This window comes from Trachemys scripta, chromosome 16, assembly GCF_013100865.1.
Source record: "Trachemys scripta elegans isolate TJP31775 chromosome 16, CAS_Tse_1.0, whole genome shotgun sequence".
Taxonomy (NCBI): Eukaryota; Metazoa; Chordata; order Testudines; family Emydidae; genus Trachemys; species Trachemys scripta.
Window position 1 is genome coordinate 12,873,211 of NC_048313.1, and position 24,021 is coordinate 12,897,231.

The following is a 24,021-nucleotide window of genomic DNA, read 5'->3' on the forward strand; positions in this document are numbered from 1 at the left end:
ACAGCATTGGGGGGCTGTGGTGGAATGGGGGGTGTTGTGTGTATGCTGCCCCCCCACCCCTCCTGCCCGGCTAGCCATGGGGGCAGAGGGAAGCTCCCCACTGCAGTAGGCAGCTGTGATGGGGGAGACCCCTGGCCCAGCCACGCCCATCTCTCTATTACGCCAGTGGGACTCGGATCCTCCCGCTCCTGAAGGCTGACTGGGAGAGGGACTCGCCATCGGCCCTTAGCCATACAGGGTCTATGACACGTGCTTGAGCAGCTCCAATGGCCTCCAGCAGGGAGCAGTGCCGAGATTATATTATATACAGACAGGTGCACGTCAGCCAGTCGATGGGACATGAGGCCATCCCTTGGGCAGCACCAAATGGGTACCCCCCCAGTCTATATATAGCGATATCTAGGGCCGCCCCACAACCCTTCATGCAAGACACTTGTGGGGCTGCGGATGGTGGCAGAGTATAATCTGAGGAGAAGAGATGAGGGGTAGGCGGGTTCTCCCCACTTTGGGGGCTTGGGGGGGCCTCTGTACAAGGGCAGTGATCTGGGAGGGGAGCTGGGATGCCCCATTTGTACCCCAATGCCAGGGGGAAGGCGGGCATCTCTCCTGCCCCAGGGGTGTCTGGCGGGGGGGGGGGAGGATCTGAGCAGAGGAGGAGGCGAGACCTGTTAGGCATCTGGGGGCTGTTTTCCCAGGTCCCCCCTGATGTCCACCCAGCTCTGGATGAGGGTCAAGTCATCTAAGATTGGGAGGCTCCGGAAGGGGGGGGGGGGGGGGGGAATTTTCTGCCCAGGCTGCCCGGGCCCCCCCGCCCCCCCAGGGGGGGGGGGGGGCGGGGCCGGGGGGGGGGGGGGAAAGACCAGCCACATCAGAACTGCAGCCCCCCACCCCAACGCCACATCCATGCCTGACCCCTCCCTTCCCAGGGTCTCCCCCCCATGGGCCCCACCCAGCAACCCTGCCAATTGCAAGAAGATGGTTAGCGCCTCCCCCCAGCTGATAGTGGGTTTGGGCCCCCACTGCAGCCTGATTCCCCCCCGACTGCCGCCCCCCCCCCCATGTCATCAGGGGCTGGTAATGGCTGGGGGGCCCAGAGCAGATGCCCTAAGCCCCTAGTTCCCCCTGCACCCCTAGACCCAGCCGCCCGCAGCCCCCCGCTCCGCCAGCAGCCCGGGGGTCTGTCCAGTTCATTTCCCAGAGCAGAGCCCCGGGGCGATGCTGGGGGTGCAGAGGGGGTCAGTCTGGGGGTGCAGACGGGCTCAGGCCGGGACCCCAGGGCGACACTGGGGGTGCAGAGGGGGTCAGTCCGGCGCTCCCGGGATGAAGCTTGGGGGTGCAGAGGGGGTCAGTCTGGGGGTGCAGACGGGCTCAGTCCAGGGGTCCCAGGGCAACGCTGGGGGTGCCGACGGGCTCAGGCCGGGGGTGCAGAGGGGCTCAGTCCGGGTAGATGATGAAGCCGGAGAACGTGCTGTATTTGTTGGTGTTCCCCCCGTGCACCTTCCCACCGTCCAGCTTGACGAAAACCTCGTCCCCCACATCCAGGTGCAGGATGACGCTGTTGCTGGCATAGTCGTAGTTCTGGTCGGCGTCCTGGGCGATGGCGCTGGCCCGCACCTGGGGGGACACGGGGGGGGAGAGTTAGATGGTGGGGGGGTTCCCTGCTGAGCCGCTGCCCCTAGTGGACACTTGGGGGGGGCAGTGCTGCATCTGAGGGGACCCCCCACTCTCCATCCCCTGCCCCATGTGCAGCCCTTCGTGCCGGTGCGAAGCCGGGGCGACCTCCTGCTGTCTGGCTCAGGGCAGGTCTCCCCCCACGCTCCCTCCCCACTCAGCGTTGTGGGCCCCGCGGGGGTCACGGTGCAGGTCCCAAAGGTCACGGCAGAGAAATGGAGCGACAAGCAAACGGTGAAGGGGGAACTGCCCCCCCCCCCCCCCGCGAGCTGGCTACTGCCCGTGCATCCAAAACCCCTGTGAACGGGCCGCCCCCCCTCCCCGAACCCCTGCCCGTCGCCACGGAAACCTGCAGCCTCCCTGAGCCAGCTGGGGGGGGGCAGGGCCTGACCAGCCCCCTGCCCGGCTCCCTTGTTAACAGGCTGACCGTGAACCAAAGGCCTCCCGGAGGATCGGGGGAGGCAAGCGGCTCCTGGCGGGTATGGAAGGACTCGGGAATTTCGGTCTCCTCCAGCTGGCCGGGGCTAGGCAGGAGGCGCAGTGCATTAGATCAGTGGGGTGGGCCCCGATCCTGCACTCGCTCACACATGGGAGGCCTCAGGCGATTCACCCCTCCCCCATGGCACCCGGGCACCCCCCAGCCACTGATGGGTGGGGTAGGGCAGCGCTGGCCAAAGACGCGCTCAGGGCGTGGATCCATCTGCTCCACTGGCCTCTTGGCCCCGGTGAAGTCAGGAACCTGGCGGCCGCAGGCCTGGCCTCCATCTTCACGGCGCCTGAAAGGTGAGAGGAGACCACCAGGGTCCAACCCCGGCCCAGCACTGGCCAGGGGCTGAGAGCTGGGATTGAACTAGCGCAGGGCCCACCCTGAGCTCAAACCTTCCCGTCCCGGGCTGGGGGGAGGGGGAGGAATCACCCCCTGCCCTGGGCAGTGGGTCGGGGGGGCCTGAATTGCCCCCATCCTGGGGAGTGGGTCTGGGGGGTGAATTGCCCCCCCCAGGCAGTGGGTCTGTGGGTTAATCCCCTCCCCCAGCACCAGGGCAGCCTCGGCACTGGGGACTCCAGCCCCCTTGGGAACCTCCGCTGTGGGGTGCGGGACCCCCCATCTGACTGGCGGCCTTCCCCACTGCCCCGCACCCTGAGGACGAGCAGCCAATCAGGATGGCTGCTGGAGGCTGGCAGAGCTCTCCCCCCTCCCACCCAGGAGCCAAGAGGGGCTTTGGGTTGGGGGGAGAGAACAGAAAGAGCCCAGCTGCTCTCCCCTCCCCCCCCCCCGTGAACAATGGGTCAGTCTGTCCCTCCCCCATCCCTTTCCTCCCTGTAACATGTGGGGGGATCCCAGGCCTGGGAGAGGGGGGTAAAGACCCCAGCAGCTGCAGGAGGTGAGGTTGGGAGGGGGCAGAACTGATGTGGGGGCATAAGTAATTGCTGGGCTGTGGGAGGGGCAGTTGTGGGGCTGGGGGGGCTGAATTGATTAATTAGGGGATTGGGGAGAAGCTGGAAGCTCCTGCAGCGCGGGCCGGACTCATCGCCCTGAATATATTGGGGAGATCTAGAACCAGCAATTGTCACGAGCGAGCGGGTCGGCAAAACTCAACAGAGACTAAAAACCATCCCACAATCTGGTGGGGTGGGGGCCAGTCCCACGCCTCGTTTGGGATCCTGATGCTCGATCGTCATTATATTGTTACTGTTCATAATTCATCTCTATATCATCTGTACATAGAATTCATACACTTCCATTGTGACGCGAGAGATCAGTTCGTAATTAGCAGCTGATAGTAATGATATTTATGCAGTCTGGTATTACTATATACCGCACCATACAACTATAATGAATATACTCACTATATGATTATGTAATACCCCACATAACTATCATAGACTCACTATATGATTGTTGATTATTAATTATGAACTAATTACGTAGAGTGCTAAATATAATGACTATAAGCACTGCATTATGAATCTAGATGATCATTAACGGTGTCACATTCAGACACTAACACAGCCATTGATTGGAGACGGGGGTTATTGTTAGCATACAACAGAATTAGCAGCAAGAGACAGGCAGCCTCGCCAGCATCCCCCTCCCCCGGCCTGGTCACATAAGCCCAGATCCCATGTGATCTCCTGACTCCAGGAGCTGGGGCTTTCAGGAACACACCCACCCTCCAGTCCCGGGAACATCAGCGCTCCCTTCACCTCCCCATGGGCCGCGCTCTTCCCCCTCGTTTGTTCCCGAACGCCAGCCTCCGAAGGAGCTGTGTGAATGGAGCTTGGTTCGGCGTGTCCAACAGGCTGGCGTCGGTGCTAATGCTCTGGGTATAACGGATCCGAGGGAACCTCCGTGTGACAATGCGTGTGGATCTTAGGCCTGCTCGCCCACGGCAGGATTTGAACCCCACGGTATTTGAGAGGAGTGCTACGTCCTGATAACGAATGCCGCACTCTCCTGGAGCTCTGCTGCCGGAGCTGAGCAGGGCTCATGACAGGCCCTGGCCTGGGACCCAGGAGATCTGGGCAAGTCCCTTTAATCTCTCCGGCCCCCTTTTACCCGAAGGGGATAGATCCCAGCCCTGCCTCTGTTTGCATGGGGAGCTCTGCGGACAGGCCTGGCTCTCACCGAGTCAGCGCAGCCCCTGGTACGAGGGGTTGTGAGCTCAGCTGGTGCCCGGGGAAATAACAGACATGTCTGATGCTCATGGGGCCCGATCCTGCAGCCCCGATCCAGATTTACACGAGTCCGGCCTTGCCGCCGAAGGTGGGTTTCTAGGGAGGGGCCAGGCGCAGCACCCTGCTTAAGGATGCGTCGGGCTTTGCTCTCAAAGCCGCGATTCGACCTCTTTGTTGTGTTTGGAGCGTGCGGCGGCTGCAGCGCTTCGTTCTGGGACGGGGCCGGGGGGGGTTCAAGGATTTGCGTGAGTTACAATGAATTTCAAAACAGCTCCTTTAAGAAACAGCGTTGGGCGTCTGACCAGGCTGGAGCAAGCCCCGCTCAGCCGCTCTAGCCCAAACCGATAAAGCTGTGACCTCGCCCACCCGACCTTGCTAATGTCCTGGGCCCGAGCTGGCGACAACCACGCCGCAGAGCCCGAAAACGGCAGGGAGGCAACTCTCAAGCCCAGCCGAGGCGCCGAGGAAGGGGTTTTTCAAAGAATTTGCTCGGGTCAGTGGTCACTTTTTCCCATTAGGATATTAATAGGAAATATAATTAAGGTCTGTTGATAATTGTATTTGATCATCGTCATATTTTCATTATTAATCACTCCCAGTAATAGATTTTACACACTCCTAATACAGCCCGGGAAATGTAAAACAAAACCTAACCAGTGCAGGGAGGGGGGAAGGGCACACGCAGAGTTTTGCAGATACTCCCACGCCTCCTTGGCCCTGATCCTCAAAGGGATTTAGGCACCTGACTCCCACTGTCTCGGTGCTCAGGTGTTTGCAGGGTCTGACCCGGGGGAGGGGCGTTGTAGCTTGTTTGTTCTCTTTGTTGTCACCTTTCCCTGGGGTGCATGTGACTCTCAAACGCGGGAATCCCGCCTGGGTGCTGCTGTGACTAGCTACAGAGAGCGAAAGTGACGGGGTGTCGTCGGGCGAAGAACCAGAGGGAGGCTGCTGGGGGACGGTGCACACTGGGTGCGAGTCGCTCTGGGGCCAGGTGTCCCAGTGACCCAACCCCCGTCCCGTTAACGCGGTTGGGTTTGAGGTGCTGTCGAACGAGTGGCTGTGGGCAGGCTGGGGTGACCCTGCTTTAAACCGCTGCAGCTACCGGCCCCCGTCTGATCTCCGGGGAATCGGTCAGAGGTTTCCCTTCCCCGGGGGCAGCAGGGGATGCTTGGCATTCTGCTGGCACCTGGGCACCTGCCCTGCCCTCCAGCTCACTGGTCCCCACGGCCTGCCCCTCTACGCGGTGGGCCCCGGGCCCCCACCCTGCACTGCCTCCCCCCCGCTAGTGCCTGCGAGTCGCCCCACGCCCTGCCCCCACCCCCAGCCTCCTCGCTTCAGCTGTCCGGGGGTCCCCTGAGCCCCTGCTAGAAAATCTCTGACAATGGGCCGAAGCCTTTGCGCGGATCAAGCTGCCACAGCAGGGGATAAACTCTGCTCGCCGGCTGCCTGTCACCGCGCAGAAAGGGATCAAAGTGCCAGCAGGCGGCTTATGGCAGGGCCATGCGCAGAGGCCGGCCTCCGCCTGCCAGGGACAGAGCTTTATGGAGTGGATTTAGGTCCCTTTCTCTGAATCCGGCTCTGCCTGGATTCCTCCGCTCCTCCCACGGGCTCCACCACTGCCTTCGGTCGCCGTCCGAATGCTGCGCAGGAGGTGGGCCGTGGAGCAGCCCTCTGTGAACCGAGCCAGGCTCCCGGCGTCCAGGCCGCATGCCAGGGACTCACCGGCGTGGTGGAGAAATTCCAGCGAAAAACAAGAAATCAATCCCTCTCGTCGTTTTCATTTGGAGAGCTCAGTGGCGGCGGCAGCAGGCCCTTGCTCAACACCCAGGAATTTCACCTCACAAGTGCGCCCCAGGAGGGCGAGCGGTCGGTATGGCCCCCATTTTACGACTGGGGAAACCGAGGCACGGAGCAGGCATGTGACCTGCTCAAGGACACGCAGCCAATCAGTGGCAGAGCTGCTGTCTCCCCCAGAGTCTGAGCTCTCCTTTTCCTGCACCAGGGTAGACTGGGGAAAGGTCACCCTGCTGCTGTCCTGGCTCCGACGGGTCAGCCTCTGGGTCGCTCAGCATGAAATTCACTCCAACTCCCTGGAAAGGCCGACCCCGGCGTCTTTCTCCCCCACCCCCGCCTCTGAAGAATCAAAAATAAAACCACCAGGGCCCATCGTGGGGCGTTTCCTGCGGGGCCGAGAGATTAACAGCCTGCTGAGCTCTCCAAATGAAAAGTGAATGGGAGGGATTGATTTCTTGTTGTTTCGCTGGAATTTCTCCAGCCCGCCGGCGGGTCCCTGGCATGCGGCCTCAGGCAAGGCCTCGCCTCGTGCAAACACACTGGCTCCTGCACCCCTCTCCTGTAGAATAATACAAGGCGCTTCTGCACCTCCCTTCACCTACAAACACACACTCAATGATACCACCCAGGGAGAGAGACCTGCAGAACCACACACACGCAGAGCATAACACAACTCCCACACATTCACACCAACACTGACACGCTGAACAACGCACATCTTTGCACCCCGATAGTAACATCAGTACAGGCGGAAGGAAGAAACTGGTAACACAATTACAGACACCCCCCAGAAATCCACAGATGTTAACGCTTCGCCAGACCCCACAAAGTCATTGCACGGCCTGACGCAGACCTGGGGAAATAACTGGTTTGTTTGGTTCGGCGGTTAGTTTTTGGGTTCGGTTTAGTTTTGGGGTGTTTTTTAAACCTTTTTATTTTTAGTTCAATCCAGCGAATTTCAAACTACCTCGGTTTGGAAATCAAACGTGGAACTGTTTTGTTTTGAAAATGTCAAAGTGAAAAACAGTTTGTTTGACTGTTGAGAAATTTTCACCCCCTTTTTGGGGAGGGGCAAAAGTATTTGCTGAGTTCGTCACAAAATTGCATTTTTCGGAGACTAAACTCTTTGCCGAAAAATGTTGCCGGCTCTAGCCCTCGGTGCAGTTCGACGGCGTTTCTGACGTCTGTCGGTAACGCGATAACGTCGAATGCCACAAGTTCTGAGCCACCCCAAGATTTCAGGGGCTATTCTAAGCATCGGTGAGCAAAACCCGACTCATTTTGGTGAAAACAGGAAAACGGGAAAACCGCTTTCCACTAAATCCGCCCCCCCCAAGTGCCCTTTTGGTGCTGCACGTCTCTCTAGCGCCCCGTCTTCTGCCTACACCCGTCACAGGCAGCTGTTTAAAATGCCACTGTCTCTCATGGGGTCCAGAGTGTGACCTAGTGGCTGGAGTATTGGGCTGGGACTCAGGAAACCTGATTTCTGTTCCCGGCTCTGTCACTGGCCTGCTGGCTAACTGTTGCAGGTCATGCCCTCTGGTGCCTCAGTTTTCCCATCTGTATAATGGGGATAATGACACTGCCCTTTGTAAAGCACTTTGCGCGCTCCTGCTGGGAAGAGCTAGAGGGGAGCTGGGTGTTCTTAGTATTAATACATAAGCCACAGCCTCTTACACCCCTGGCCACACACACAAATCCAAAGGCACATGGAATAACACAAATATAGAGAGACAAGACTAACACACATGCTCACACCCCATCTAACACAAACACACACACACACAGAGGCGCCTCTGTCTGTCTGTCTGGGAGCTGTCACTTTCCTCTTCCTCGTGCTGGGATTCAGTTGCCAGAACCCAAGAAAAGAGCAGATTGGAGTGGGGGGAGCTTGTCCTTGGGTGGGGGGGTCATTGGGTCAGCTGGGAGTTGGGGGGGCTATTTCCCATTCAGCGCTGCTGGGGGTTATGTGACTAAAGCCCCTTCCCCCCAAAAGAGGCAATTTTAATGAATTACCCTACAGCAAAAGCTGGGCCATATAATTATCCCCATTGCACAGATGGAGAAACTGAGGCACAGAGCCAGGAGGTGACTTGCAGAGCCAGGAATAGAAGGCAGACGTCCTGGCTCCAACTCCCCAGTTCTAACCTGCAGGTTCCCCACCCCACAGCTCCCTGTGCCGTGAGCCAGTCAGATCTCGCACGCCACAGGGCCGGCCCGACTCAGGACATGGACAGGAGACCTCGACAGCCCAGGCCTTGATTCCATAAGAGGTGCCCTGCCCCCTAGGTCAGCGCCGCCCCCCCACCGCGCCAGCGTGGTGCTAGGGGGCGCTGTGCTGCGGGAACTAGCGTCATTCCTCTGGCCCAGACGCTGGCTGGCAGACCTGGGGCTGTAACCCCGGCGCTGGGGTCATTCCAGCTTCGCTAACTGCTGTCTGCCTCCCTAAACCCCCTTGGTCACAGGCCCCGCCGCTGGTGCCTGATGCGCCGGTTTTCATTGCACGGATGCCCAGGAACTGCGATGGTGCAGGGATCCAGCATCCCCTAGACAGAGGGTGGATTAGAAAGTGATCGCACCTAAGGCCCGAGAGCCAGTTTGGGGCTCAGCACCTGGCAAATCTACCGCTCGGCGTCCCACGCTGGGCACCCCAAGACGGAGGCCGTTGGCGATCGGCTGAAATGCAACGTTCCGCCGGCACTGAACTGCAGCTGCCTCTAGGGTGGGGCGTAGCAGCTCTTTAACAGTGACAAGCCGCATGCACAGGGATCGCTTACCAGGACTGAAAGGCATTCACCTCTGGGGTGGAGCACGGCAGATGTTTAAGACTGCCCGATAGTTTAGGACAGGCTGTGAACAAGGACTCGTCCCCTTGCAACCGCCAAAGGCGTTTTAGGGAGGCAGACTGGGGTGGTCTGGGAGGCTGGCTGTCTTTACGGGGTGAGCACCTCCTGCTGACTCACCCGGCTTTCCCTCAGCGGTCGGCCGTCCAGCTCACAAGCCGGCTGCTGACAGGCTCACAGCCCGAGCTGGCAGGGCGGCCGACCTGGGGGGGTTTCTGACAGTGTATCTGCGAGCGGCGCAGGGGGGGAATGTATATGTGCTTTTAAAATTCCTCTGGAGAGAAGTCGAGAGGAATTGCTGCTTGTTGATGAACTGACTGTAATTCCTCTAGCGTTTTCTCGCCTACCCGGAGTGAGGAATGTGGCTTCGAAGTGCTCCTGGGGCAGATTTCAATTAGAGGCAGAAACTATTGGGGGGGGGGGTATATATTGTAGCTTCACGTCTTCTGCAAAAGTAGAAGGATCTTTCCTTTAGTTCAGGGCTCTAGGAGAGATCTGCCAGCCTGGAGCCGGCCCCAGGTTCCTTGAACCCGGGTGGCAGACGAAGGGGTGAGATGGGAGACCCTGGCCACAGCAGACAGAGGGTAATTGGCCCCCAGGAAGGTCTCTTCTTGATTCTGCATCGCTAGAGACGTTTGCTCTCGGTGCAGGGGTTAGGAGTCAGGACACCTGGGTCCTGCTCTTTGCTCTGGTGGGGAGTGGTGTCTAGTGGTTAGAACTGAGCGAGGCCCTTGCCAGAGGTCAATGTGCAACCTTAGACAAGTCACACACACACACACACACCCTGTGTGTCTTCTTCCTCGTGTGTAAATTCAGGCCGACGCTACTGAGCCTGGCAAGGAGCCATGCGCTGCACCCTCCGCCCGGGGGGAGCCAGACGCTGCCGTCCTGGGGCCACGCTGCGGGCCTCTGGCAGACCCTTCCTCCCGGGCCGGAGGCGTTGCTGCGAGCGGAGGGTACCCGCCCCCGGGGACGGCTGGGCCTGAAGCCAGCACCCCTGACCTTGAGAGACGTACACAAGGGGCAGGGCCGGGGTCAAATCTCCACGGCCCATTTAATCCTTCACCTCTTGCTGCAGCTGCCAATTAGCACCGGCCTGGACAGCTGCGTCCCTTCCTAGGAGCTCAGCTGAGGCCCAGCAAACTCATCTCCATGCTTGTCAGACAGGGACCAGGTGGGAGCTGGCGCCCATGGGGCGGCCGGCTCCATGGCCTGCTCCCTCCTGATGCAGCGTCTCAGAGCTGGCTTGTAATTACTTTGAAATCTCACTCCTTCAAACTGTCACCGCTCGGCAGCGCCAGGCTCTGGGCTCTGAGACACGCTGGGCCAAACGGCTGTCACTTGGGAGCTGGCGGAAGAGGTGCGTCACTGGGGCCCGGGCTCCCATTTCTAGTCAGGTCAGCTCAGGAAGGGAGAGCCTGGCCAATCCACTAGGGATCGCTCCGGGATCCCCCCCCCCGAGCCCAGATTCCTTCCCCAAACCTGACCCTGCCATGACAAGGGCACACGTCTCGAACCTGCGTGTGTGTGTGTTTGTGTCTAGCAACTTCAAACAATTTCTGGCATGGCACAATTGCCTCCGAAATCCACCAGTCTCCCACCCCTGGGGTGCACTGACCCATCGTGTGTGGTCATGAGCCGTGGAAAGGTGTGGTGAAAACGGTGGGTTCCGGTGGGGGGCGGCTTGGAGTATCTTCTGGCTTTCCAGGGGGAAGGGAGTTCGTGGCTTGCTGGGCGGGGGGAGGAATTCTAGCTGGTAAGAGCCCGTGGCCTCCCTGGGCCTGATCCTGGGGGATGTGGCGCTGGGCAGGGGGGAGTGATGGAAGGCAATGGGTAAAAACATTTTATTGTGAGTCTCTCTAAGGGCCCATCAGCACCCATCTGACTGCCTGAGGGCGGATTTACAACAGCTGCCCGCCACTGTCTTGCCAATAGGACATAAATACCACCAAGGCTTTAATTCCCTGGTAAAATAAGCTACATAAATAAAAAGTAAAGCGGGCGTTTATTAGACCTAGACGGAAAGGCCGAGTGGGGTGTCTGTGAGGGAGGGGGACGTCTCCCGTCTGATCTTGTTTGACAGGAGGGTGTTTTGGTATTAAAAATAAAATTAAAAAACCAAACCCACTGACAAATTGACTGCAAACAGGTCCCCGGGGACTCGTCGAATGAACCGATCTCACCAGCTGGGCTGTCCGTTTCTAGTCCTCCTGATATTTATTATTGACTAACCAGGCGCTTCCTCCTGTTTGCAAGCAGAGGGAGAGAGGAGCTGTCCCAAGATGTGACTGCCCCATAGATACACCCAAAGTGGCACTATTCATCTCGCTCAAAAAAGTCAACCCCACCTTTGGGGCCGTTTTCCAAGCAGTTATTTCAGCCCGCTGCTTTTCTTCTAAATGAGGAATAAACCAGCCAAACCGACAATGCGCCCAGATTTCCGAGCTGTGAGAGCTAGGTGGGCGCTAGGATGGGTTTTTAATATACAGGTCTGTCGCATCTTACGGGCACTTAACGTATGAATTCAGCTTTACGCGGTCGGCAAAAACAAAAACGAAACACACAAGAAAGAGAAAAATCACAATGTAAATCCTGTTCCTGTAGTGCGGCGATTCCGCCCGCCATTACGCTCAATGGAATTTTGACTAGACGCGGTTTTCGCTTTACGCGCTGACCGCGGAACAGAACCCCAGCGTAAGATGAGACAGACCAGACTCTCAGCCGGTGTCAGTCAGCACTGAAGTTAATGGAGCCATACGCCAGCTACAATTCTGGCCCCGGGGATGATCAGAATTTACTATCCATAGCGTTTTATCTAGTCGAGATGCTGTCCAAAGAGCCAGGGGTACTGAGCGGCCCCTCTGGCAGGGAGCCAGACGAGTGATTTTAACGGCCGGGTTCTTCTGCTGATTGAAGGGGACAGGGTGAGCCGAACGGGAACTTTTCACACCAGACTCATTTGAGGTGGTAGCTGGCGAGAAAGCCAGTCCCAGCACCCAAGTGCAGACCTCGCTGCTGTGACGCAGGACAGGAAAGGAGAGAAACTGACACAGGCAAAGAACTGTCCGGCCCCCGGCTACACACGGAGACGGAGGCCCATGGGCTTCTGTCAGCACCAGCTCAGGATCGGGCCCTGCGGTGTGAGCGGCGATATGAAAAGAACTTGCTGATCTAGAAAACAGTGGGGTTTTGGCGTTAGCGCCTGCTAATCCCACGGCTAAAGCATTTGCTGAGACGCTTGGCGATCAAATGTAAATATGTCTATTGATTCGCTCTAGAGACACAACAGACGGCTTCTCCGAGGTGCTGCTTTCATGAGTTCAGGCAGCCGGTGGGAGGGTGAGGCGGATGCATTTAAAGTTTGAGATCAATGGCTTATTTATCTTTAATAAATGGAGGATATCCGGGCTGAGCTTTTAAACGGTTACGTTTTAGCTCAACTGTCGAGTGATTTTCTTTATTGAGAAAAGAAAAGAAAAGAAAAGAAAAGAAAAGAATCACCTGATACTAAATATCTTAATCCCGGCCTTTGCGAGGTTCTCTGGGCGTGTGAAAATCAACCCCATAAAATAGGAAATAAACAATATTTCTCAGGGCATTTTTGTTTGTTTCTGGGCCAGGTTCTATGCAGCGGATTTTCAAGCACCAGACCCCGCTTTGGAGAAGATGCTAATAAAGCATGTGGAGGTGAGGAGAAGATTTGATATGAGTTTATTGAAGGCGGAATAGGAGAGGACGGGAGAAAAAGACAAATGATTCTCCAGGGATGAAAAATCTCAGGTTTTTATCCCCCCTGTTGGGGAGACTTGGGAGGATTTTAGAGGAAATTTTGTGAGTGTGAATCTATCAACATGGACCGTATCGCTGTAGAAACACACTTCAACATATGCAATATAGTAAATCTATGTGCAGAATAGTATTTAGTGCTATAGAGACACTTTGAAATGCATATAAACTCTTCAACATTCTGTGCACATAGATTTAATATAGAACTATACATACAAAGGATTGTGTGTAATACATTCTGTGCAATATATATGTACACAAAATGTTTGTTTCTAATTCTGTACATACACACCACTAAACTATTAAATATGATACATACATTCTGTAAAGTATTTCTGTTATAGACACTGAAATGTAGCTATAATACACACACACAGTAGGTTTGTGTTTATAATATACTGCACAGTGTGCACAGAATCATATTAGACTATAGACGATTCTATATAAACTGTTAAACATTTGATGTACATTCCGTATTATACAAACACACACCGAATGTATATTTAATAAATATCACCGCTAGACGTGTACATTCACCTATGCACTCTCAGTATATTATGACATATATTACACACACAAACAGCCATATGTAATATATCACACACACACACACACGTAATAACTGCTTATACTTCTATAACATCTCTCTTCTTGAAAGATCAATGAATATTCACATCTGATTTGATTTTTTTGCTCAGCACGGAGCCTATTTTGAAAACCCATCTCCGGTATTCTGATTCCTCTAAATCTGAAAAAATGTAACAACTTCTCTCCCACACCAACCCCCCACATTTTATTCAACTTTACAAACCCATCTCTCTGTGTTCTGAAGGAGTGTGTGTGTTTGTGTGTTCCTTTGATGGGTGCCTGTATCTTCTTTTGTGCTATTTTTGGGGTAGGGGTGAAATCTATTTTTCTTCTAACAATTGCTACAATAACGCCCTGACTCTGATAACACAATATTTTACAAATAAAATAGCCCACGGCTATCTTCAAAATAAATGCCTCTTGGATTCCAGATGCTCTGACATTTGCTTTCATTTTTTAAAGGAACGGGTAACCCTGCCCCTCCGTATTCTGAAGGACTGAATAGAACTGAATTGCTTTGCCCAGACTTTCTTGTTCTCTGTATTTTACTTTAGGAACAATACAAACAAACCAGTCGGATCCCAAGCCAAGGTGTCTGGTATGAGGAGTTGGCGACTAACCCTAACCCCAACACTGGGTCACAAACCTAAAGGGACTTTCTTGAACCGGAGGGTTACCAGCTAAATGAACCTAGTTTGCATTTCAATTTTTTAAACTCTTTATTTTTTTCTTTCAAAAAGAACCTATCTATCTATCTATCTATCTATCACCATACACCCCCTCTATCTATCCATCCCCATACACCCCCCCATCCATCTATCACCATACACCTCCTCTACCTATCCATCCCCAGACACCCCCCATCCATCTATCACCATACACCCCCTCTATCTATCTATCCATCCCCATACACCCCCATCTAATCTATCTATCTATCCCCATACACCACAGCTATCTATCTATCTATCTATCTATCTATCTATCTATTGCCATACACCCCATCTGTCTATCTATCTATCCCCATACACGCCCATCTAATCTATCTATCCCCATGCACCCCTTCTATCTATCTATCCATCCCCATACACCCCCCCATCCGTCTATCTATCTATCTATCCCCTTGCACCCCTTCTATCTATCATCCCCATACACCACCCTTCTATCTATCTATCTATCTATCTATCTATGTAAAATATATTTATATATTTTAAAACTCTCCGCACAGTCAGCGGCCTTCTCTAAACAATACCCCGAGCATTGCAGTACATAAATGTTATTATTACCAATGTTAATAATGAAACACCATTATGAATAGAAGGATTATAGCCCAGTGCGTGTAAAGGGGTCATTTCTATTGGTACACATAGGAAGTCGCTGGATTTTAGAATGTGCCCTGTTTGTACAGGTCTGTAGGGGTCTAGGCAGCCCTTCCCACATGGGGGTTATGGACGGATGGTCTGAGGAATCAGACCCTCACTGCTGCCCTTCCCCTCCCCAAAGCACCGAATCCATCACACCCACACAGCTCTGGCAAGGCCGGTTGGAGGGCAGGTGTGCACATTGGCAGGGTGGAGCCGGGGAGCGTATGCTTGGAGGTAGGTTTGGCTGGTTTGCAGGTAAAGCTACCATCTTTCATGGGTGGGTTGGCAGGAGCTGGGACCTGCAGGTGAGGTGAGAGGAGCCAATGGGCATTGCAGGTGGGGTGGGGTGGGGAGGGATAGCTCAGTGGTTTGAGCATTGGCCTGCTAAACCCAGGATTGTGAGTTCAATCCTTGAGGGGGCCACTTAGGGATCTGGGGCAAAATCAGTACTTGGTCCTGCTAGTGAAAGGCAGGGGGCTGGACTCGATGACCTTTCAAGGTCCCTTCTAGTTCTAGGAGATGGGATATCTCCATTAATTTTAGTGGGGAGAGGGGCGGGGTTGCAGGTGAGGTGGGTGAAGCCGGTGGGGGAGTGCAGCTGGGCTGGGTGGAGCCGATGGGGAGAGGGGCGGGTTGCAGGTGAGGTGGGAGGAGCCAGGAACTGAGCGGAGCCATTGGGGAGTAGGGTGGGTTGCAGGTGAGGTGGGCGGAGCCAGTGGAGAGAGGGGCGGGTTGCAGGTGAGGTGGGCAGAGTCAGTGGGCTGGGTGGAGCCAGTGGGGAGAGGGGCGGGTTGCAGGGGAGGTGGGAGGAGCCAATGGTCTGGGCGGAGCCAGTGGGGAGAGGGGCGGGTTGCTGGGGGAGGTGGAGGCCACAGGCCTGGCGGGGTGGGGATGGGGGGGCGTTCTCCTACCTGCCCGTTCTTCATGAGGTCGGCCCACATGCTGGTGCCGTCGCCGCCGCGCATCAGCACGTGGTAGGTGAAGAAGTAGATGCCGGGCAGGGGGCAGGTGAACTTCCCGCTGGACGGCTCATAGTAGTTTCCCACGTTGGTCACCACGTCGTCGAAGCGCAGCACCTCATAGCCCTCGTGGGGCTTCCGGAGCCCGGCGTAGAAGGCGATCTTGGGGCTGTAGAAGGACGGGATGTAGCCCCCCGGCCCTGGCCCCGGTGGCCCTGGCGGCCCCGGTCTGCCCGGCTCTCCAGCCGGACCGCGTGGGCCTGGTGGCCCTGGGGGGCCCGGCAGCCCCCGGATCCCAGACTTGCCCTTCCTCCCTTGGTCCCCTTTGCCCCCCGGCAGGAACGGGGGCGGGGAGATGACGGCCAGCTCCTGGCTGGCTTCAGCGGAGGCCGCCCCGTGGGTCTGGGGCGTGTAGGGGTCACAGACCATGCGGCAGCTGCCCAACATTTCGTACTGCGAGGTGGCCTTGGAGCTGTGCACCAGCAGCGGGATGGCCACCAGCAGCACCAGCACCATGGCCACCCCGATGGCCGCGCCGATCACCCTCTTCTTGCGGCTCAGCCTGGACGCGGCCAGGGCTAGGAAGTCGTCTTCGCTTTTGGATGTAATGGTGGAAGCTCCTCAAGAGACGGAGCCTGGTGGGTGGGTGGCGGGTGGGATCCGGAACCCCCCAAAGAGTCAGTGGAGGAGAGACAGCCCTGGCTCAGTGCCCGTGGACACAGCCCGGTTTGGTGCCCACGGACTCAGCCCTGTTTCGGTGCCCACGGATGCAGCCTGGTTCAGTGCCGGCAAGCGCAGCCCGGCTCGGTGCCCGTGGACGCAGCCCGGCTNAGCCTGGTTCAGTGCCGGCAAGCGCAGCCCGGCTCGGTGCCCGTGGATGCAGCCCGGCTCAGTGCCGGCGAGCGCAGCCCTGCTCGGTGCCCACGGATACAGCCCGGTTCGGTGCCCGCGGACACAGCCCGGTTCGGTGCCGCCGAGCGCAGCCCGGCTCAGTGCCCACGGAGGTGACCTGTGGTGCCCTCTGGCTCGCTCCTCTCTGCAGCCGGCCTCCTCACTTGTTGCCTCGGCTCTGAGGGACAGGAAAGTTCCCGCCAAGTTGCCCAGGAGCGAGGCACCCGTGTTCTCTGCCTCCCTCGCTACCTCTCCCCACCACGCCGGAGATGCTCGCTCCTTGCCAGTCGACACTTCGGATTGCTCGCACTTCACTGGACGCGGCGGCAGCAGCAACGGGAGCGGGAGCAGGCGGGGGGGGGGTCGGAGATAGCTGGGAGGAGTGTGAGTGTGGAGATAGCTACAGAGATATTTTGTCTTCCCCTCTTGTCTTCTTGAGAACCCAGCTGGTGACCGTGGCAGCTCCAGGCTTCTCCTCGTGCCAGATCATATGGGCATCATCTCTGTGCAGCAAGACACTAGCGGGAAGGGATCCCAACCTCCGGCCCTCCCCCCACTCTTCGTCTCCCTGGCACCCCCCACCCCAAGCTCTCCCGGCGCCCAGCTGGGAGGGTGCGCGAAGGCAGGTCTGAGTGGCGGGAGAGGCCGAAAGTCGCTCGAAGACAAGCAGAGCCACCCGGGTGCCTGGCTCAGCGCGAGCCCTGGGTGCCTGGAGCCGTGGAGTGTCGGATCCCATCCATAGCTGCCTGGCTCCCTGGGCGTTTGCGGGAGCGAGAAGCAGGCTGGCAGGGCCGGGGGTCCGAGGGCATCGTCCCCACGTGCTGCTGGGGAGGAGACGCGGCTCATGCCTGGAAACACCACGTCTCTTCCTATAAGACACGGAGCCGGCGGATGGGTGACCCCTCCGTGCTTGTGCTGCTTGGCCCCATTGGGCCCTGGTGTTCTCCTGGCTCCTATTACTGCCTTACCCCTCCCTCCCCCGTTCTGGGCTGCCGCTCCAGCCCCCCCCCAGCTGGAGTCATGTTTAAGGCCGTGTTTTATATGCTGGGTTTGTCTCATTCCCCTGTGCAATGAAAGCGCTTTACCTTGGTGCCTCCCCGCCTCTCTCTGCAGAGACTGATTAACAGCTGACAGATCAGCTACAGGGGCTGCAAACCATCACGGTCATTAATTAATCAATTACCCCCCCACCCCGTCCAGGGAGCCTATCGCTCAGTCTTGTAAGAAGCCAGAGCCGGCATGAGGGGCACGTGTGTGTAACCCACACTTGCATAGCAGCCAGACGGGTGTGTTTATACCACACCTACAGAGACACGAGGGATGCGGGTATGTGATACCAGTGGCCATGCCCCCGGCCTCAGGTGGCAGTGGGGTGCAGTTCCAGCTCCTCTGGGAACAGTGTCTCCGAGGGGCAGAGGCCGGAGCCCCCCGTGACATGCAAAACTCAGCTCAGCCTGGCCTAGCGCATCATTCCCCCATCTCTGTCGGACTGTCAGTGATCCAGGCTCACTTCCTGGTCAGAGCCGTGTCCTCTGCCTACCCGGGCCAGCGCTGGCTTTCAGCGTGATCAGCGATTCTGGGGAGTTCGTATTTATGTACCCAGCTCGTCACACTTTCAAGGGGCCTGTTTCTCAGAGCAGGAGACACCGAGCCTCAACAGAGCACCCCAAAATCAGAGCTCCTAGAAATCGCTGGTTCCTTCTGGAAACCTTGGCCAAAATGTGTGTGTGTGTGTGTGAGTATAAATCTATTTATCATACACACTCCTCTTTGCAGGGCAGGTATTTATAGAGGGGTTCATTAGATACACACTATAGATCGGTGGCACGTTGCTATTGCTACGTATGTTGAATAGACAAATACACGTTGTGTGTGTGTGTGAGAGAGAGAGAGAGAGGGAGGCAGTGGTCACCTGGCCAGCCCTCTGTCACACTTGGCTATCAGGATATAACCACGCCGCTAGCTGAATGGCGAACTGTCCCATTCTGTGCTAGTCTAGGCAGGTTCCTATACCCCGTCGACAGGGATCTCGAGCTAGGAGCACCAGAAATTCACAGACAGCTTTTTAGAGCTTGATACGTACTCTGCTCCCCTGACAAAAACCATTTCCACCCCCCGCCCTTATTAAAATGCATTTCGAGGGGCCTCAGGTGACTTTAAGCAAGTGAAATGTCATGACAGGTCTGTTCTGCGCTGGCTGCAGAATCTTGCAAACAAAATCAAGTTATAGAGGATTAAAAATCCCCTTGCTCCATGTCCCTGTGTGTGTTCGGGTGTTAGCATTGTCCCCTAGACTGCGTATGGGTGTGTGTTAGTGTCGCTCTGCTTATTGTCTGCTAGTTTGTGTAGTTAGTGTGTGTGTGTACGTGTGCCTTAGCGCTTGCAGTTGTTTGTTTGCACACGTCAAACCTTTCTCAGCAAAGGTTCCTTCCTTTTCTCGCACTCACGACCTGGGGGAATTGTAGTTAATTTTTAGGCCGAGCTCGGAGCCAGGGTCTGGCTATTCCAATACATCTCAATCGCTACCTGTCTCTGGGCCCCTAGCAGTTGTCTTCCATGCTCCCACATTCATCTTAGCAGAAGAGCAGGGGACATTTTGTGCTTTGGGATCTGATTTATGGTTGCTCTTTTCGAATCTTTACTGAATTTGCTCCTTTTATGCAAAACGTAGCTCCTGCCCTCAGAGCTCCGGGGAGCTGGGCTGATTCCGGAGAATCACCGTCCAGAGAGAGTCAAATCTGCATTTTCTGAGCAATTAGGACAAAAAGGAAAATTGTGCAAACGGCTGCCTGGTTCTCCAGGGTGGCGACCTCCAGCTTCCCTGACACCCGGTCCCTTTCAGTTCAGCCGGCAGGCTGGGAATTGGGCTGACGCTCTATAGGGATTCTGTCTCTTTGTCCACTCCTTACCCTGACCCGCTGGCAACAGACGGTCACTTTTAATGGGGGTTTAAATGTGAGACATTCTTGGGTCTTGCATTTATGTGTGTGCGCGTGAATGTGATTGTCAGTGTGTCTCTGAGGGCGCGTTCCTGTGTGTTTGTTACTGTGTGAATTTGTGTATCTGTCTGTGGGCTGGTGCAAATCCGCGTGTTGGTATCTGTGTGTCTGGCTGGCTGTGTCTTGCCCCTGGTCTGACTGCTCCCGCGCCCCGGAGCGGGCCTGCCGCACCAGCCCTTGCGATGGTACGTGTCGTTTAGTCGTATCGTTTTTAATTTGCAGGCCGGGCCAGCCCCCTTCCAAAGGGCAATAATCAATCAGCCAGGATATTAGATGGATTTATGGGCGCTTTATGCACCAGGATCAATGCAATTCTGAAAAAAAATTCGAACAATGTTTGTGCAACAAATTACAGCGGCTGGAAGTCCCCCTCCCCCAGGCAGGGAGAGGAGAAGATTCGGGGGAGGGGGGGGAAGGGGTGCGTTTCCTCCCCACCTTGGATAGATGCGTCCCTCTGTCTGTTCCCCACATGCCCCCCACCCCCTTTGTCTGAGCAGCAGCAGCCCATGGTTGGGGAGGGGGGCGCTTGCTCCGTGGGCTACCAGAGCTGCTGCCTTCCTAGCCCAGGGACCTGCTGCCCCTGCCCATTCCACGAGCTGATCCTAACGAGCAGCAACAGCGAATTCATTAGAGCGGCAAGGGGGAGCCCTGCAGAGCCGCGTGTTAATTAGCAGGAGCACCAAGGGCTGGCTGGGCCGTGGCAGGATCCTGGTGCCCGGAGTGAAGGGCGATCCCTGCCCAGCTGCCCTGGGGCGCTTTCCTCTGACCCACGGGGGCGCGGGGGAGGGGTTGCTGAGTTGCCGCACTGGGGGCACCCAGCAAAGGAAGGGAGGAGGCTGCAGGCTGGTTTCCCTGGGGCTGGGCTCTGGCCCCATCAGCTCCAGCCTTTGCCTTCCCTCCAGGAAGGTCAGAGCACGGGGCAGAGAACGCCAGCCAGTGACCCTGGCGGTGCTCAGAGGGGTCGTCCGATGCATGGGGAAACGGAGGCTCAGAGAGGGGACGTGACTTGCCTAAAATCACGCAGCGAGGGAGAGGGAGGAATAGAACCCAGGAGTCCCGATTCCCATTTCCCCCCCACAACCATTACATCCCACTCCCAGAGCTGGGGCTAGAACCCAGGAGTCCTGGCTCCCAGCCCCCCCGCTCTAACCCCGGAGGTGGGACAGGGGAGGGGAACAAGGAGGGATGGAGAATGGAAGGGGAGGGAGGGAATGAAGGCGACAGCAAACGCTGAAGGTAAAAACAGAGGCAGAGGAGAAGAGCAAGGTCAGAGCTGCAAAGGAAAATCACGGGAAAAGGAGTTCAAACCGGAGCAGAGAACAATGAAATCAGAGGGGCAGGGCCCAGGGGGTGGGAAAAGGGGCCTAGGGCAGGGGGGAGATGGGGGTGCTGAGCGCTGGGGCTGGATTCGGCTCTCTGGCACTGCAGTGGGGCCCGGGCCGGATTCTGCGCTCGGCTCCTAGAGTCAATCCAGCCTGTCCCGGAGTGACCCTGGATTTACAGCAGGGAGGCTGGGATCGGAGGGTTTGGACGAGGTTTTATTTCCCCTTGGGGAGTCCATGGTGAGATCCGAGCTGACGCCTGCTCTCCCTTGCCCTGTGCAGTCCCTGACCCCGGGGGCAAAAGCCCGTCCACATGGCAGCGTTTCACACCCACTGCGCCCTGCTGGAAATCACGGGGCAGGGGGCGGAGCAGCCCCTACTACACCCCACAAGGAGCCCAGAGCCCTTGCTGGAACCCGGCCCCCGCCCCAAACTGGATGACAAAAGGGCAGATACAAAGTAAAGCACTAACCCCGCCCACCACACATGCCCCGCCCACTTCACTGGGAAACTAAATCTCCCAGAATCCATTGCCTTGGCCACGCCCAGCCAGCTGTGCAGGGGATTCTGCTATAAAAGGTAGGGTTACCATATTTTGAGCCTCCAAAAGGAGGACACTCCACGGGGCCCCGGCCCTGCCCCAACTCCGCCCCTTCCCCAAAGTCCCCGCCCCAACTCCGCCCCCTCCCCTGCTTCCCGCGAACATTTGATTCGCGGGAAACCTGAAGCAGGTAAGGGAGGTGTGGGGGGAGGAGGCGCGGCCCAGTCTGGCCCCCCCGGCGTCTCCAGCCTGGGTCGGCTCGGGCCCTGGGGTGCCGGCCCCGGGCCTGGCCGAGCCCCACCGGCCCGCCCAGCACTGCCGGTCCCCGGCCCGGCCCCCAGGCCACCGGCCGAGCATCCCCGGTATTCTTTGTTTCCTTCCCTTGTGCCCTGTCGCTGTCGTCTTCTGGCCGTGGCGTAAAGATCCCGCGCTAACGGAGAGCTGGGCAGGGCTTGGAATGATTGTATTCAAGTAGCACCTAAAGGCCATGACTGAGAATGGGGGGGCCCTTGTGGGGGCGCTGCATGGGCCCCCCCTTGACTGAGACTGGGGCCCCTGTTATGCCACGTGCTGCGTGTGACACTACACCCCATATTATTATTATTATTATGACATAATTCTGATGTATTTTATACAAGATTCATCCTGTGAGGTGTCCTTGGAAAAGTTCTGACTTGCTGAATATGAGTCTGTGTGACGAACTGGGACTGTTCTTGCTGTGGTCTGTGAATGCTGACAGGGGAGTGTGACTAGGATAGTTTGCATTGGGGGATGGGAGTCCGCCCGAAGGAGAATACCTGAGCGTGTAACCTGAGAACCCAGGAAGGGGTTGGAGGCCAGGTGACACCTTGGCCCGGGAAACTGAACAAAGGCTGTGGGAGGGGTCGCTGAAGGGAGAGTTTCAGAAGCTGGCTGGTAAGATGGCTGGGAGGCAGATGGGGCTCTGATCTCGAAAGGGGGCTGGAGTTTCCTGGGACCGCAAGATGGACCTAAATGAGGGGGGTCCTGTTGTCTGTGCCTGCAAGACCTGTCTTGGACTGTATTCCTGTCATCCAAATAAACCTTCTGCTTTACTGGCTGGCTGAGAGTCATGGTGAATCGCAGGGAGCCGGGGGTGCAGGGCCTTGTGTCCCCCCACACTCCGTGACAGTCTCCTATGTGGATGCAGGTCGTTTTGTGTCTAAGTTATGAATATTGAGGCTGTATCTGTATTTCACACGTCGTTACACCTGGGGATGCTCCCGGTCTAGAGAGCTGGTGGGGAAGGGCCTGTTCAGGGCAATGGGCCATTGGGGGAACAACAGGCCTTGGGAGATGCTCATCTCCCGCCTGGGGAGCTTCCTGAACGCGCTACAGACAGCCCGTGAGTGACGGCTGTGTGACTCTACGAGGACATGTGACCAGGCCACATGATGCTGGACTCCATCTTGGATGCCAGTGTTTTTCCACAGACTGATCTGGGACTCAGGCGACCAGACAGCAACTGTGAAAAATCGGGACAGCGGGTGGGGGGTAATAGGAGCCTAGATAAGAAAAAGCCCCAAATATCGGGACTGTCCCTATAAAATGGGGACATCAGGTCACCCCACCTGGGAACCAAGCTTTGTGAACAAAGGGTTCCCGCCAGATGCTAAAGCTGTATAAGGCAGGAGTGACGGCACCTGGCGTCACTCCCCATACTAGGAGACTCCTGGAAACGCCAGAGGAACAAGGGCTGAACGGGGGGAAGGGCTGGACCCAGGCTAATGGGATTTCTAGCCTGGGAATGAAGCACATGGGGATCCCACCCTGTAAAGCAAGTGCAGCTTGGCCCTTAAGGGTCTGCAGCCGGCTCGTATCATCTTAGGGGGAGAACCTGCTCTTCACACCAATCTGTTTAGTATATTAAGCGTAGTTTGCGTTTGTTGTTTATTTGCTAGGTAATCTGCTTTGATCTGTTTGCTGTCCCTTAGAATCACTTCATTGTTTGTAGTTCATAAACTACACTCCAGCTCACTGGTTTATGGGAATCGTAGCTCGGGGCGAAGGCTGTTGCATATTTCTCTCCATGTTGAGGGAGGGGGTGAATGTTATGAGCTTACGCTGTCCAGGTCCCTGTGGAGCGCAAGACGGTGTCATTTGGGGATTACACTCCAGAGGGGGGAGCGTGCCTGGGGAGCTGGGAGTTGCCTTGGCTGTAGCCTTCCCATGCAGGGGCTGGCCAGAGCCTGCATGTAACTGCAGCTGGGGTGTGTCCCTACCTGTGCGAATGCTGGTGAATGTGCAGGCTGGGGGGCTTTGGCGCTTGTCACAGCAGCACCGTGTGAGAGGGAGCCCGGTCTGGGGGCTCAGTGGTACCCCAGTTCCAGGTGGCACCCCGGGGGGAACCCGTCCCACCATGCAAACCCAGTGGGGACCGTCCGTGGCCCAGAGAGCTCTGTCTGACCACACCAAGGAAGGCTCGGCTCCTCGTCCCAGTTTTTCCGTTGCGGGTTTCAGGGCCTGAGAGGTGAGGTGAGGCCGCGGGGCCCACAGTGAGTCTGTGGCAGAGAGCTGAACCCCAACCTCTGCAGTCCCACACACCTCTCCCCCCTCCTATCTCCCCCTCCCC

General features: G+C 56.8%; 1 protein-coding gene across 1 annotated transcript; it reads right to left on the minus strand.

Annotated features, from left to right (window-relative positions):
* Positions 1-1,434: 1,434 nt before the first annotated feature.
* C1QL4 (complement C1q like 4) lies at positions 1,435-16,194 on the minus strand. The gene is made up of 2 exons (XM_034792857.1): positions 15,631-16,194; positions 1,435-1,614 (listed from the first exon to the last, which is right to left on the minus strand). Exons 1-2 carry the CDS (start codon positions 16,192-16,194, stop codon positions 1,435-1,437), a joined length of 744 nt encoding a protein of 247 aa, XP_034648748.1.
* Between the last annotated feature and the right edge of the window lie 7,827 nt (positions 16,195-24,021).

Bases quoted from the DNA above. Each gene is read 5' to 3' on its own strand.
- C1QL4 (XM_034792857.1), bottom strand. From the start codon at position 16,194: ATGGTGCTGGTGCTGCTGGTGGCCATCCCGCTGCTGGTGCACAGCTCC. The intron at 1,615-15,630 runs GTAGGAGAACGC...GTGTCCCCCCAG, and splicing joins ACCTCATGAAGAACGGGCAG to GTGCGGGCCAGCGCCATCGC.